We start from the raw sequence: 16,148 nt of genomic DNA, 5'->3' as shown, positions 1-16,148 counted from the left end.
CAAGTTACACCAACTCCCTGTGGGATCGACCATTGCTTATCACTGGCACTACGCCTGTTTTGGGTGAGGTTTATAAATTTATTTGTACGCTCGACCGAGATGACAACTTCGATTAAAACCCGAAGTACGGTCGCATCAACATCATTCCCTACTCTTTTCTCATCGCATCTGAAGTTTTCTATCTTGTCCCTTTTGCCCTAACAATTCAACTCCACAACTCAAACTGTGAGAAGAGATCTAAATTTTTTAGGAAAACCTGCCGATTCAATTTCAAATGGGAAAGACTTCCAAATCTGTGAGCAAAAAGATTGTTTGCTACGAAGCATCAATCACCCTGGAAGTTCTTCAAAAGCAGATTGACTTTGACAATTTGCATGAGATTCTCTCTCGACATGGATGGCTCAAATTCATACACTCCATGCCTCCACACCGCCTAGGAGACGAAGTGATCAAGGAGTTCTACAACTCCATCGCGTTCAACGCCGGAACTAGCTAGTACACAGCTGAGATCATGATCTTCACAACCGCCGACTTCTCATCTTCTGAGAAACACACAATCAATGTTTCTCAAGTGGTCAAGGAGATTTTTTAACTTTCCGCCGAAGGCTCTGCCCCTGTGTTCTTCGATGAAGTCACGAACACACTCCTTCTGTCTGCATTGAAGACAGAATCACCTTCTGAGGTGCACCGTACCATGAGCATGTCAGTGCTTCAGCCACACCTCAAGATTCTTGCCAAAATCATAAAGAGCTGTTGGATTGGTACATCGGGATCGCCAGATCACATCTCTCGACCCCACAAGATTGTGCTTGCTGCACTTATCCAGACTCGCCCATTCAATTGGGAACAATCATATCTCCGAGTCCATGCAGAAGAAAATGATCAAGCCCATTCCTCAAGACATCTTCGTCAGGGAAACAGAGTATCTTCATTCATTCTTCACAGCACCAAGGAGACTCAATGTTTCTGGAATGAAGAAATTGAGGTGACTGATGCGATCAGTCTCTTCAAGGGTGTTTTGAGTTCTTCTTTATGCAGCTCCTACACCACCTTCCTCATCTGCAACAACGGTTTCCCCTCCGTCTTTTGTCGGAATCCATCACCATACACGTTTCTCTCAGTCCAGACGTGATACAGGCAAATCTGCAATGTCAGCCCTCATTCCTGACATTTTCATTCAAATATCCTTCCTCTGGTTGAAGAGGTCTCAGAAGATGCAATTGAGGCTCCTTCAAATACTGTAGATGGGCAAACACAATAAACATCCCCTCAAGAGCATCCTTCCTCACATCATCAATCACCACAACCAACTCAGTTTGATCAAGACACCTTCTCACCGATTGATGAAGACATGCCTCCTAAACGAAACATTCTTCAACATGTCACTGAAACCTTTCTCACAAAGGTTCGAGAAAAGGACCCCTTCGCACTCTCCTCTTCTGATACAGATACCTCATTTCCTCAAAAAACTTAGGAACTGCTACCTAGGTCTTGCTCAGCACTGTCTCAACATTTACGTTACTGATATTCAGCCAGAAACCCATCCTGATGAGCACCAAGACTTAGTGCTTCTTTTCTTCTACACGTTCATCAAGACTGCTCCTCGATCACAGATTCGGGACCTCAATGTCCTGATGTCTGAGTTCGATTTAGACTCTGCTGAGTCGGAGCTGTACAAAAAGTTCGGCATCACCAACATGTGGGATGCCACACCTGATATGTTTGCAGTAATCCGTGATTACCTGCTTGCACGTGGTCTTTTGTGCAGGACTCCTAGCATGGACTACATTCCAGAAGGAATGGAAGAGGAACACCTAATTGTTTCTCCACCTCAAGCCAAGGACCACCAGCTCGAACGACGTATGGCAGCTCAAGTAAAAGAGTTAACTGATCTTAAAGCACAAGTCCATACTCTGGAATCACAGGTTCTGAAAATCAGACAAATGATGGATTCCTCCCTTTCTGCTGATGCCAAAAAGGGGGGAAGAATTGAAGATTAGAGAGGAGACAAAGAAGGAGAAAAAGAAAGAAAAGAAAGATAACAAGAAAGCCACGGAGGAAAGGTCCCTCAAGCGACCTCGTGGTGAGGACAAATGATTGTATAATTGTTTGCTCTTGTGTATTTAACTGATCAGGGATTGACTTCTTATTAGTTCTTATGTAATGAAAAATAATTACCTTTTGATCTCATCCTGAAGACAATTTCTCTTTGTCTAGGCTCTGATTACTTATGTCTTTTCTAATATGCTTTCTATCGGTTCTTCAACTGTTGTTTTTCCTTTAGTCTACAAGATTTTGGGTTGTCCTGTTAAGGATGAACTGGTTCCATTCTTTGTAGAATCTTGCCTTTTAGTTTTTAGTCGTCCTTTTGCTCAGGACTGTTTGTATGGTTTTGGCATCATCAAAAAGGGAAAAATTGTTGGGAACTTAATGAAATATCATATCCCTAGTTTTGATGATACCAAAACTCTTTGCTCGTATTGTAATAGACTAGAACTTTTTCGAACTCAAGTGTTGGAGTTCATGCTTTTAGTTTGATTGAAGACTGAAGACCACAACTGAAGAAAGCTGCAAAAGACAAGTCAAAATGCATCAGTTTGACTGAACGAGAGTTTCACTGAACTATCAGTGATGACTAATGCTTTAATGCGGAGCAAATGGAATTAGCGGACTGATACTCCTGACAAGTATCAATTGACATTCTTCATCGGACTGATACTGTGAAGCCAGCATTAAATGCTCCTACAACCGTATTAAATGCAGAGATTTTGGGGATCGTCATTTCTCTGCAGAGAGTTCCTATTTGATGCAACCTTTCTCTGCTGAAATATAAATTTTATTAAAACGAAATAAAAAGAGACTGCTGAATTGAAATTTTATTGAGAAAAAGATGAAAAAAAAGAAAAAAAAACAAGAAAAATCAAAGAAACACCCGTTGAAAGAACATCATATGCAAACTAACGGGCATCGAAAAACCATAACGGCGAGGCCCCAGAGTGAACAACACCGTGAAAGGAAAATGAATGAAGCAGGAGCTCCAGAACTTGAGTCCCAAGACAATCAAAAGTCAAAAGCATCATCCTCAGAATGAATATCAGAATCCATGATGTCCCCCCAACGCTCAGAAGAGACCGCCGTCATCGCAAGACCGGCTGCATCCCCAGAAGCGGAGATAGTAAAAGCAGTAAGAGGAAGACCTTTGGCCGTGGCTTCTTGGATCTTACTCTGGAAAACCGATATATTTGAAGGCAGACTAACATTGGAGCTTTGAATCGCAGGATGCCAGTAGCCGGTGCTTTATAGAGGTATCAGAAATCGCTCCCCCCTTCCCGGATTGCTTGGCAGTGCCCTTAGGACGCCCTCGGCCGCGCTTGATATCAAGCACATCAGAGGTTTGTTGAGTCGAGTCTGAAGCAGGGCGAGCCTGATCCAAAGGCAAAGTTCGTATCCCCGAGCCCACAAGAGTAGAAAGTTGTTGACCGCCAGTTGTTTGAGCCGAGAGAGTCGAGGCCAAGTCAGAGTTCGTTCCCAGGGATAATATCCTTGGCAGGTTCAGAGACAACGTCCTGGATCTCCAAATTTTCCACTTGTCGAAACACGAGACGAATGCCCCCTAGTGAAATCCGCAGAAGGATAATCAACTTTCCAATCAGCCTCACTTTCTTGAGCTTTTGACTTGGCTGTTTGATATAAGCTTTGATCTTTAGGACAAACCGAAGAAGTACCCAACTGCTGCACTCCACCAACCGAGCCAACATGCCTAGCAGGTGCTTGATTATTAGGCACCTGGGTGTTGGTCTTATCGGAAGAGCTCCTGAGAAGTGTCCTTGACTGCACCGCGGTATTATTAAGAGAAGACCCCGCCATCTCGCCATGCGAAGAGGGGGGCATGACAATTCTCAAGGTCCTGAACATTATTAGGACAATCTTCCAGAGCAGCAAAAGAATTATCAATAGAAGGATTTCGAAGTTGAGTTTGAGGCTGAACTTGTTTCCAAGCTGGCTTGTTCCGGTTACGACCCTTCCTTCGAATAACCTGAGTAAAGCTCTCCTCGGGAGCCTTATTAGCATTCTGCGTCATGGCCTCAGCCGTCGCATCCACCCCCTCCGACGAGCCTGGAGCAGAATCTCGAGCAACCAACCAGCAATGATCAATAGAATGCCCAAAAACACGACAATGGCCACAAAAATGAGGAAGATTCTCATAAGAAAACTCCACATCAAAATTGTTATTACCTTTTCCAATAGTGAGAGTTTCTGGGATCTGCTTCGAAAGGTCCATCTCAACCAAAACTCTCGCAAAATGCCCCACGTCGCCGGTGTAAGTCAAGCCCTCAAGCTTTATAGCCGTTCCCACAGCACGTGCAATGCCAGAAACAATCTCCGGTTGCCAAAAATCGTGCGGCAAATAATAAATTCGAACCCAAACATGGGTTAATGAAGAGGATTCCTTATAGGGATCAAAGTAAGGAGACCAATCGCGGAGACGTAAAATTCCCGTGCCAAGTTTCCATGCAGATTTAGAGGAAGCCAGTTTCAGATCCGCTTTCAAAGAGAATTGAAGGGTAAAAAACCCTTTACCAAGAGGAACCACTCGCCAAGGCTTCGAGGGAGACCAAATACGCAGCATGTCCTATTTGACTTCAACCGCCGTTCTGGGAGAGTCGCCTTTTTGAAGTATAAGGCGAGAATGGAGAGCAAACCGGAACGTTTGAATGTGTTGGTTGTATAACTGGTCTGGAACTTGCAGAATTAGTTTCTCACCATTGGAGTGAGGATGAAGGAGATTAAAGTCTTGGGCAAGAACATCAGGCGGCTTAGCAGAAGATCCCTTCGTAACAGAAGCAATGGAAGCGGCGCCGTCTTGTCTAGAGTTAAAATTAAGGTTTTGAGAAACCCTAAGGTTGTTGCAAGGCGGCGGCGCTGTATTGGAAGCGGCAGGGACCGCGCCATGAGAAGGATGAAGCGTCGCCATGGCGCCGGAGGAAAAACCAGCGCTGGAGGCGGTAGAGAAGAGATAATCAACGAAAACCTAGGGTTCCGAATGGAGGAGAGCGTTTGCGAGCCCCCATATTTCTCCCATTCAACGAAATAAAAAGAGAACCTACACCCAAGAGAGCACAGACACAGCCGAGGGCCGAGACTCATTAAAACCTTTTTTAAGGTAAATCAACCTTAAAGAGGAAAAAGAGTGCCCGTCTAAGAAGAAACAAAAACTGGCGGTGGGCGGAGAGGACCTCCTCAAAAGCTTCGGCCAAACCATTGCCCCTAGGAGGCCCATCCCACACAAACCAGTAACAAGAAAACAACAGCAAAACCAACGAACACAGCCTAAAAAGAAAAAGCAGACCAAAAATCAGCACCAACAGGGATCAACTCCTTCGACAGCACAGTAGACCAGCAACTACCTGCCATCATAGAACGCAGGGGAGCAAACAAAGAAATAACACGTAAACTCAAAAAACCAAGCACTAAAAAAGACCCAAAGGTAGGGAAAAAGGTCCCCACAAGCAAAATCAAAAGCAGCAGCCACAACCAGCCAAGGTGGAACACTGGTGAAACCTCTCCAGACACCTCACCTACCCATCCCAGTCTCACCAGAAAATACAGGCTCCAAGAAGTGTGCAAAGCTAAGGCTTCAAGGAGCAACAACAAGCTGATACAATTCAATTCGCTGAGACCCAGTTCCCCGTTATAGGTGAGTTTCCTAATGCATATGCCTTTATAATCCATTTCCAACCAAACCATAGAGCGATTCTCAAAATCCATAATAGAAAGATCAACTTCACGGGATGAGAACTTTCGGATGTAGTCCAAAATGTTCCCGTTTGGTTTTCCATGCTCATGATGAAGCTTGAAATCATCAGAGGAGCAGAGATCCAAAATAAAAACAAAATATAACCAAGCTTCCCAGAACCAAGTTTGATGCAACCTTTCTCAGAGGCACCCTACCGGATGTACTTTGAGACGCCGTTCTTCACCAAAACATGAACGTCGAAGATTGTAGACTCAGCTAGATTCAAATCTACTCTCACAACGGTAGAAATCCTGAAGACCATCTCTCCAACGGATCTATTCAAGACTTCACCTATAAATAGAGCTCGAGGAACACTTACAAGAAATCGATTAACGTTTCAACGTCTTTCTCGTGTTCTTGTTACTTTCTGTTACAAGGTGATATTTTTGGGCACAACAATAAACTTAATAAAAATTAGTTATTCGGTTAACTCGAACCAGTGAGTTAATTGATACTAAATTTTTTTGAAAATTTAATAACCAATACTGAACCGATAACCGAAAAAATTGGTATCTACTAACCAAACCCGAATAGTTCGATTCGGTTATCGTATTATCTAATACCCGCTATTCATTTAGACAATCCTAGGGCTGTATACGAACCGAGCCGAACCGAATATCTCCAAGCTCGGGCTCAGTTCGTGAAGATTTGGTTTGGCTCGAGTTCGGCTCGAGCTCGAATTCGAGCCTAAAAATGAGCTCGAGCTCGGCTCGCTTATAAAATACCAAGCTCGAGTTTGGTTTGAATTCGGCTCGTTAATTATTCATTTATCTCGAGCTCGAGCTCGGCTCGTTAATTATTCGTTTATCTCGAGCTCGAGCTCGGCCCCGAATTTCAAGCTCGATTTCAAATTCAAGCTCGGTTCGATTTATTTATATATTAAGGTTTCATTAAAATAAAAAGTTTATATTTGTTCATATATTACTAGACTATTTATGAATCATAATTTATAATTTATTTTTAACAAATAGATAAATTATCAAGTTAATAGTAATTTTTTTTAATTATGACTATTATTTTTATTATTGAAAAAATATTTAACAAATAAAATATATAAAATTATTATTTAATGAACCTATTCGCGAACGTATTCGTGAACCTATTCGTGAGCCTATTCGCAAATAGGCTCGCGAATAGTTTCAAGCCGAACATGTTCGCGAGATCACGAGCCGAACATGCACAGGCTCAGTTCGGCTTGATAATTTTATCGAGCTCAGATTCGGGCTCGAGTTCGGCTCATTTAGAAAACGAACGAATTTCGAACAAACTTTTTTCGAGTCGAGCCCCGAATGGTTTGCGAGCGGCTTGGTTCGTTTACACCCCTAGACAATCCTAGTAAAAATCAAATAGGTCCCTAACGTTCATAAATTGGGGCAAATAGATCTTTAACATTCACAGTTGTTAGATGGAGGGATTTAATTGTCCAAATTTGTAAATGTTAAGACCAATTTGTCCAAATTTATAAACGTTAAGGGCTTAATTAGTTGCACAAAACATAACTTTAAGGGCATGCATGACTGGTATGCATGAATGGAATGAGAATGAGAATGGAATGATGATTCATGCGTCCATTCCCAATCCTATGGCTGGTACCGTTTTTGTAATGGGAATCGTCATTCTTGATGGAATGTCTATTCTCATGCATAGCCATTCCTCCCCTCCCCCATGGTATTATGTATTCTCACGGATATGATATTACTATATAATAAAAGTTTAATTGTTTAATTAAATAATTAATAATAAAAAAAACAACAACACAACAACAACAACAACAACAACAACACAACAACAATATATAATAATAAAAATAATATAAATAAAATAATAATAATAAATAAAAATAATAGTAAAATAATTAATATATTAATATAATAAATAATAATACATATAATAAAAGTTAATTATTAATTAAATAGTATAATAATAATAATAAATAATAGTAAAATAATTTAATATTATATATAATAATAATAATAAGGAAAAGATAATTATAGATAGAATATAATAAAGAATAATAATAATAATGAAGAAATAAGAGAAAAAAGAAGAAAAATAATTAAGAATAAGAATAAATAATATTATATAAAATATAGAAATACTAAAACTAGATATTATTTATAATAGATAAGTAAAAATAGTAAAATAATAATAATGTAAGATAATAATTATAGATTGTAATAGTAATAATACTATATTATAGATAATATACTAATATGATATAGAATAACTAATATAATAATAAATTATATAATTTATATATTGTAATAGTAATAATACTATATTATATATTTAGAATAATTAATATACTAAAACTAATAATAATAATATAATATTAGTAAAAATAATAAAATAATTTAATAAATATAAATAAATAAATAAATAATATTAATAGTAAAATAATAAATGATAATAATAGTAAAACAATGAATAAATAAGAAAAAAATATAATAATAATAATAATATATTAATATTATATATTATTATTATTATTATATTTTATAATTATTAATTATTATATTATTATTATTATATTATTATTATTATTATTATTATATTATTATTATTATTATTATTATTGTTATTATGTTATTGTGTTGTGTGTGTTGTTGTTAAATGTAAGAAATAATAATTAATAATTATAAAATAATAATAATAATAATAATAATAATAATAATAATAATATTATTATTATTATTATTATTATTTATTAGATTATTTATTATTATTATATTATTATTATTATTATTATTATTGTTGTTGTTGTTGTTGTTGTTGTTGTTGTTGTTGTGTTAATTTTATTTCATTCCTATTCATTCCTTGTAAATACCAACCATAGGAATCTTATATTTCATTCCATTCCATTCCGTTCTCATTGTCATTGCATTCCAAAATCAATTCAATTCCCTTCTAATTTCATTCCTGCATACCAGCCATCACCTAAGAACTTATTTGCTTTTTCCTATAAACGTTAGAGGTGTACTTGTTAATTAACCCTTAATTTTAAAAAAATTGACATCAAAATTATTTGTAATAACAAAATTGTTTTTGAATTGAAGGCACTTAATTTCTTGATATAGTATTGAAGATTATAGATCCGTCCAATGGTCACGGCTTAACCTATATTGTCAACACATGATAGAAACTCTACATGCAATCTCATTAACTAAGATCCACAATCTTTAATTAAAATTTAATAATCTATAATTGTAATTAGTAGCGGTTGGACGACTATAATCTATCCGCTCCTTTTCTTTGTGGTCTCCCTTAATTAAGTTTAACAACTTCAAACATTTTTTTTTTCTTTGAGATACTGCAGCATCGATCCTTCCTATATATACTTTTATTGAATGCTGCTTACTTTTGAGAGAGAGATAAAGACCAATTACGTTTCTGATCAATTTTCAAACCAAGTAATTAACAATTGAAGATAGCGAAAGTTTGTCAAAACATATAATCTTCTGAATAACTTATTTGTGATATTGTATTTAACACGTGTGTCTCATGCAAGCCTATGTGAATATATATCACTCATTTGTGTTCAAATTAAAACAGAGCACAGTGAGAGAGAGAGAGAGAAGATGAGTAGAGAAGGAGGAAAAGAAGTGGTGTGCGTGACAGGAGCATCTGGATACGTGGCATCATGGCTTGTTAAACTTCTGCTCCACCGAGGTTACACTGTTAAAGCCACCGTTCGCAACCTCAGTCAGTCCCCTCTCTCTCTACATATATCATATATGTGTTTGTACTGATTAACATATGCAATTAATAATCCCACAGGAAAAGAAAGAACCATATGTATATTAGTTTCACATATACTAGATTTACACCAAATTTGGGGTTAGTAAGAAAGTAATATTCTAGAGAATATTATTGATTTGCCCACTGAGTTTCCGTAAAGGGGTTTTAATGAGGCTCGGCCCTCAGTCAACGTCCTTATACTGTCAAGGGTTTCTTTAGGTTCTTTTTTCTTTATTTATACTCCCTCCGTCTCGCTCCAAATGTCTCATTTCTTTTGGGTACGGAGATTAAGAAATGTGTATAAAGTAGATAAAGTGTGTATAAAGTAAATAAAGTGGGTTGATGAAAATTGTTTAAATATTAAGTATAGAGAGACTGAGAGAGAGTGTATTGCCAAAAAAGAAAATGAGATATTTAAAGTAGGACAACCCAAAATAGAAAATGGGACATTTGAAATGGGAAGGATGGAGTATATAATAGTCGTATTTTAATAATAGAGAATATTATTGATTTGCATATAGGTTATTAGTTGTGAATGAGACAAAAGACTCATTTTGACGTGATATTCAATGCAAATGTTTAGGTTGGATGAAAAAGAAATTGTTATACTCCTTCGGTCCTTCCGTCATTTTTAAATAGATTTCAAAATTTAGATATGAATATTAAGAAACATGTAATTTATAATAAAATAAAAGGAAAAAGATATTTTTTTAAAGGTATATTTATATATCAAAATAAATAGAAAAATAATAATAATTTCGATCAATAAAGTAAGGGTGAGAAATTTTGGGGTTAATGGGCTATAATTACTCCCTTCATCCACCAAGAGTGTAACACTTTTGGTGGACACGAGTTTTAAGAAAAATAGTTGTTAGATGTGTATAAAATAAAATAGTAGTGAGTGACTGTGGTTGAATTGAGTGTGGGGCCATAAAAATGAGTGGTTGTAATTAAAAGGAGAAAGTGAGGTTATTTCCTAAAAAGAAAAGTATTGCACTCGTTGTGGACGCACAATCGGGTATTTGTGTTACACTCTTGGTGAACGGAGGTAGTAATAATAGTGGGTGAGACTAAATAATTATTATGGGTTATAATGTAAATAATGAATTATATATTAAATTTATTTAAATATTGACATATTGAAATAGGAGATTGATGGAGTATTATGAGCTGTAATGTAAATAATGAATTATATATATATATATATATATATATATATATATTAAAATATTTGTTATATACATCCATTTGAGAATGATAAATATTTTAATAAAGTGGTTGAGTGTGTGATTGGAGACTGTGGAGTAAAGCTTTCATTTCCACCTTTACGAGATTGTTAAACTGATTAAAGTGGAACAAGAGACCTATATTTTATAGAATTGTGTGGAATAATTTTACTGAAAGTAAAAATAATATTAAATTAAGGGAGAAACTAAAATAAAAATATAAATACTAAATTATGAAACGGAGGGAGTATTAAATTTTTATTTAAGTATTGACATATTGAAATAGGATTAATGCAGTACTATTTTGGCGTGGCATGCATCAAAATCCAAAATGGTACTCCCTTTGTCCCAACTTTTAGTATCCATCTTTCCTTTCGTTAGTTGTCCCACATTATGGTATCCATTTCTATTTTTAGTAAAAGTGGGTGGGACATTTGCTCTACTTTAATTAATTTAACACTCACATAAAAAATGAGACCTTTATTCCACTTACAACACACTCAACCATTTTATTAAAACTCGTGCCATTGTCAAATGAATATTAAAAGGTTGGACAGAGGAAGTATTATGCATTCTTTTTGTGTAAGAACATTTATCATCGTACAAGACTCATAGTGCACATTTCTTTTCTTTTTTTTGAAAATGTATATGGCACATTGTTATATATGAATATGATTGGGAAGTTTTGACGATACCTCCCTTTGACATTCATATTGTTGGGTTTTAGTTATTGAAAGTGGTCGAAAAAAAGGTATAAAATTTTACGACATTAAACTTTCATGATATTTTTCGACCACTTCTGGTATAGTTTATGTCCCTAACGTTGATATTTTTTTGAAAAGTGTGCTCCATTTTTTCAGAAATATAAGTTTGAAAAAAATTAAGAAAAATCCCAAACTTCTTTGCATAATTTTGGATAGTACAAAATAGGTGATCCGAGTAAAACTGAGCATTTGAAGGCATTGGAAGGAGCCGAGGAGAGGTTAGAGTTATTCGAAGCCGATTTACTCCAGGAAGGTTCATTTGATTCTATAATTCATGACTGCGTCGGCGTCTTTCATACAGCATCTCCTGTTACCTTAGTCACTACAAACCCTCAGGTTAATTCAATCACACTATTCGTAATTCTTTAGTTTATGGAATGTGTGTGCACCATTTTCCAGTTGCTTTGCATTTTCCCCTTTGAATAGTCTTCCAATGTGAAATTCAAAGTGTAATTTGAATTCAATAAATTACAGGCAGACCTAATTGATCCGGCAGTGAAGGGAACTCTGAATGTGTTGAAGTCATGCTGCGAAGCAAAATCCGTTAGACGGGTTGTGTTGACATCCTCTATAGTCGCAGTTGCCTACAACAGAAAAGCTATTGGCGCCGATGTTGTTGTCGATGAAACTTGCCATTCTGATCTTGCTCTCTGCCAGGAAAATAAGGTCCTAATTCACCTCTGTTTTTACAATGATTTGATTGCGCTTTCAAAATGCATATGAGGTAAGCGAATAAGTTGTGGAGATGGCTTTGAACTATTCATATATGCATTTTTAAGTGAAGCTCAAGTTTTTTCTCTGTGATATTGTTGGAGTTGAGATCTTAACAAATTATTCTATCAAACAAATTAGATGATGGTGGTTGGAGTCCTTTTGTAGTTGTGAGAGGCTTAGTGAGAAAAAGATTTTATAAGTTTTTTTTAATTGTCCTTCAATTCAGAAATTCAGAAAAGGAATGGAAAATTTAAACACTTTTAAGGTGGCAAATTATGAGTATTTTGCAGTGAAGAAATGTTAGCATGGTTGTAGGAATGGTATAATCTCTCAAAGACATTGGCAGAGCAAGCGGCATGGAATTTTGCAAATGAAAATGGCATTGATTTGGTAGTAATGAATCCTGGGTTGGTGTTAGGCCCTATCCTCCAGCCAACTCTCAATTTTACCTCTCAGTTAGTTGTGGACATTATTAAAGGTATATGCAGTCTGAAAATCGATGTTCTTCTTGCCAATCATATTCATCTTTATATTCTTATACTCTCTCTGTCTCCAAATGAATATCCATTTGAAAATGACACAAATTTAATTTAAAGAAATTGATTAAATGTGTGTGAGTAGAATAAGAGTTTCATTTTTGTTGTGAGTGGATTATGTAGGGTTCGCTTACCAAAAAGAGATATGGGTACTCGTTTGAGGTATTGACCAAAAATAAAATATTGGTACTCATTTGAGAGACAGAAGGAATAGTATTTATTTATATGTATGACAAAATTTTGATATTGATCAGGAAAGCTTGCAGTTCCCTTTTATCAATGCGTGGATGTTAGAGATGTGGCTCATGCACATATTATGGGTTTCGAGAAATCTTCAGCTAGTGGCAGGTACATTCTGGCTGGAGAACCATTGACTCACCTTCAACTTATGCAGCTCTTACATAAACTCAACCCTTCCATTGTTGATGCTTCAACAAGGTAATTCCACTTTTTTTGTCTTCTCATTGTTTAGAATTAAGGTCTCATATATTATATCTATGACTGCTACTAAAGTATTAAAGTATACTACTCCCTCCGTTCCCAAAAAGTTTGCCCCAATTTCCTTTTTGAGGTGTCCCCAAAAAATATGCCCCACACTCCTCTTGGGGCAAACTTTTGAGGGACGGAGAGAGTATTATATATTTGAGATTGGGATAAAGAACTAAATGGTCACCCAATTTGGAGAAATATTTGTACAATTTATGATGTCATATTAATCCATTTTGTGAAAACTTAACTAATGTGTAAAGTGCATCATATTTTATGTAATTATGAAGCAATATTGTTTGTGGTGGTCAGATAGATACCTTAAGGTTGTGTTCACTTTGGTTGATTTATCATGTGAAAATGAGAAATAATAACAATTTCTTGTTTTAAATGTCTTCTCTTTTCCCTCATTTTCTAGAATAGTGAATTTCACAATTTCTTATTTATTCTTTCCACTCCAAGAATAAATTATATTATCCCTTTATTTTTGGTGTGATAATATTATCTCTTCTTGAAGTAAAAATGAGGAATAAAAAATGAAAAAAATTTCTTTTGTAAAAACTGATGGAAAAAAGAAACATGGGATTTAAAGGGAGAATTTATTGTTATCTTTTTTTTTTCTCATGATAAATTTTTCAACGAAAAAGAACACACCCTAAATGTTAAATATAATTATAATTTCAAAAATGCAGCGTGGAGGAGAATCCAATAGGCAAGGTATCAAAGAAGAAAGCAGAAAGTTTGGGTGTGAGTTTCATGTCCATGGAGGTGAGCCTCAAGGATACTGTTGAAAGCTTGAAAGAGAAGAAATTCCTCAATTTTGAAAGATGTAATAATTGATTATGTGGAATATAAGTCACTACCTAAAGTCGAACCAAACAAATACAATTGATGTTTAAATAGAAGTTGTGCTGCGCGATTTTATGAGTAAAAAATTTGGATTTCAAATTCCATATTTAATGATGTACTTGTAAGTATAAATCTATATATAATATAAAAAAGGCAGTTTAACGTTAATATTTTCGCGCCAATTCCTTTACAGTTTTTCTTCCCAAATCTAAGTGCATTTAAAAGAACGTGTATCGTTAGTTTCCTGATAAATCTGTCACTTTTATCTCCCCTCTTCCATACGTTCTCTCTCATTAGTTACAATAATTTCTCAAAATAATGGATCAAAAAAAGGAGATTGCTGAAATATGTTCTCGCTTTCTCGATCTATACAATACAACACCATAAATACACATTAAAATGGCAGCCAAATTAAAAAGGGAAGAATTGATGGAAACTCCAATTGCTATCCCTTATTCCTTTCTGCAATTGTTTTTTTACGATTGAAGCACACCATGGGAGGCGCAAAGAGAGATGCAAATGATCATGGGGAACAATGTGATTGGGTAATGTTAGGTCCGGAGGGTCTCGAATAGGTGTATGGAGGGGGGGGGGAATACACCTATGGGCTATTTTTCTCCTCTAAAACTGAGGGATCTCAAGATAGAGATCAAAATGAAACTTTACACGCAAACTAAGACACCTGTTAACAAAAAGGAGTTTTGACCAAACAGGGTTGACGACTGATACTGAAATACTCTTCAGTAAGGAGTTATCAGTTAAGTTACTGGAACTTAACTGATGTACGTTAAGGCTTCAGTCGAGTTTGCTAGAACAGAGATGATATCACTCTTCCTGACTATCAGAGGATAGATCAGTCAGACAGATATCATACGCAACGGAAATAACTTTGTTTCGTAATAGCCTCGGTTGAGCACGTTGTTAGTCTTAGGTTTCTCTTTGCAGTTAATCAGAATTCAGTTTATCAAAAATAAGAACACAAGTAAGAATGTAAAACTGAAAGCTGTAAATAACACAGAGACTTTTACGTGGTTCGAAAAACACTTCCTACATCCACGGTCGGTTGATCAGACCAACAATCCACTCCACAAGTGCTTAACTGGTGCACTGCAAACCGAACCGTGTGCTTTGCCGGGTGCATACAACCGTACCACTGAAGATTCCACTCTTCAGTACCAACACTTCACTCGCGGTTAGATTCCTCACTCCTAGCACGACCTTGCACTAGGATCTCACGGAGTCAGAGTACCTTCCTGAACTCCTTTACCACTCAAACACTCGATTCTATCTCTCGAAAGGAGGTTTGAAAACATTGCCAACTATACTTCAAAGAACAAGTTCTTTGGAGCAAGTTTGATCTAGGCTTCTGGGTAAACAGAGGTTTGCCTAAGGTCTAAGAGAATGTGTGTAATCAGCAGTGACTGATTTTGGCTTTGGAATTCTCTTCTTCGATTCAAGCTTTGGGGAGGTTAAGCTTTTGGCTGAGAAACTATTTTGGCAGAGTTTCAGCTTATGTCGTTGAATCGGTGAAGATTGAAGTGATCCTCGAGCGCTATTTATAGGAGAGGTCTTGAATAGATCTGTTGGCAGAGAACGTCTTCAAGATTTCTTCCGTTGGAGAGCTTTTTCGAATTTGGGTTGAGGCTTCAATCTTCGAGGTTCCTTGTTTGGTGGGAACGGCTATGTTGAAGAGCATGAGATGTGACGTCTCTGATAAAGTAGCCACCAAATAGGAATGACCTCTGCAGAGAGGGATGATCCTGAGATCTCTGCATTTAATGCGGCTGTACTTTGCGAGTACGTGGCTTCCTTTGAACGTTGGAAGTTCAGTCCGAGGAAGAATGTTTAACTGATTACTTTGACTTTAGTATCAGTCCGCTGAATCCACGCGGCACGCATTAAGTAATCAGTTCCGAACTGATTCTTCAACTGATACTCCAGTTGGTATCTTCAGTCTTCTGTCCTTCGTCCTTCAGTCTTCCGTCTTCAGAACCGCAAACTAAACTAGAAATGAACTCTAACACTCGAGTTCAAACAG

General features: G+C 36.5%; 1 protein-coding gene across 2 annotated transcripts; it reads left to right on the top strand.

Annotated features, from left to right (window-relative positions):
- The first annotated feature begins 9,349 nt into the window (after window positions 1-9,349).
- On the top strand, window positions 9,350-14,256 carry LOC131025186 (phenylacetaldehyde reductase-like). Of its 2 annotated transcripts, none has more exons than XM_057954828.1 (6): window positions 9,350-9,499; window positions 11,692-11,861; window positions 12,000-12,191; window positions 12,555-12,717; window positions 13,030-13,213; window positions 13,954-14,256. In XM_057954828.1, the coding sequence occupies exons 1-6, from the start codon at window positions 9,376-9,378 to the stop codon at window positions 14,099-14,101; spliced, it is 981 nt and encodes a 326-aa protein (XP_057810811.1). In that variant the 5' UTR covers window positions 9,350-9,375; the 3' UTR covers window positions 14,102-14,256. The 2 variants fall into 2 exon arrangements, with proteins under 2 accessions (XP_057810811.1, XP_057810812.1); XM_057954829.1 differs by having other exon boundaries at window positions 9,357-9,499; window positions 13,042-13,213.
- Window positions 14,257-16,148: the final 1,892 nt, after the last annotated feature.

This window comes from Salvia miltiorrhiza, chromosome 5 (assembly GCF_028751815.1).
Source record: "Salvia miltiorrhiza cultivar Shanhuang (shh) chromosome 5, IMPLAD_Smil_shh, whole genome shotgun sequence".
NCBI classification, from domain to species: Eukaryota; Viridiplantae; Streptophyta; class Magnoliopsida; order Lamiales; family Lamiaceae; genus Salvia; species Salvia miltiorrhiza.
Note: the sequence above shows the minus strand (reverse complement) of the source record. Positions and strands in the feature narration are given on the sequence as shown.

Bases quoted from the DNA above. Each gene is read 5' to 3' on its own strand.
- LOC131025186 (XM_057954828.1), top strand. From the start codon at position 9,376: ATGAGTAGAGAAGGAGGAAAAGAAGTGGTGTGCGTGACAGGAGCATCT. The intron at 9,500-11,691 runs GTCAGTCCCCTC...AGTACAAAATAG, and splicing joins AGCCACCGTTCGCAACCTCA to GTGATCCGAGTAAAACTGAG. The intron at 12,718-13,029 runs GTATATGCAGTC...GATATTGATCAG, and splicing joins AGTTGTGGACATTATTAAAG to GAAAGCTTGCAGTTCCCTTT.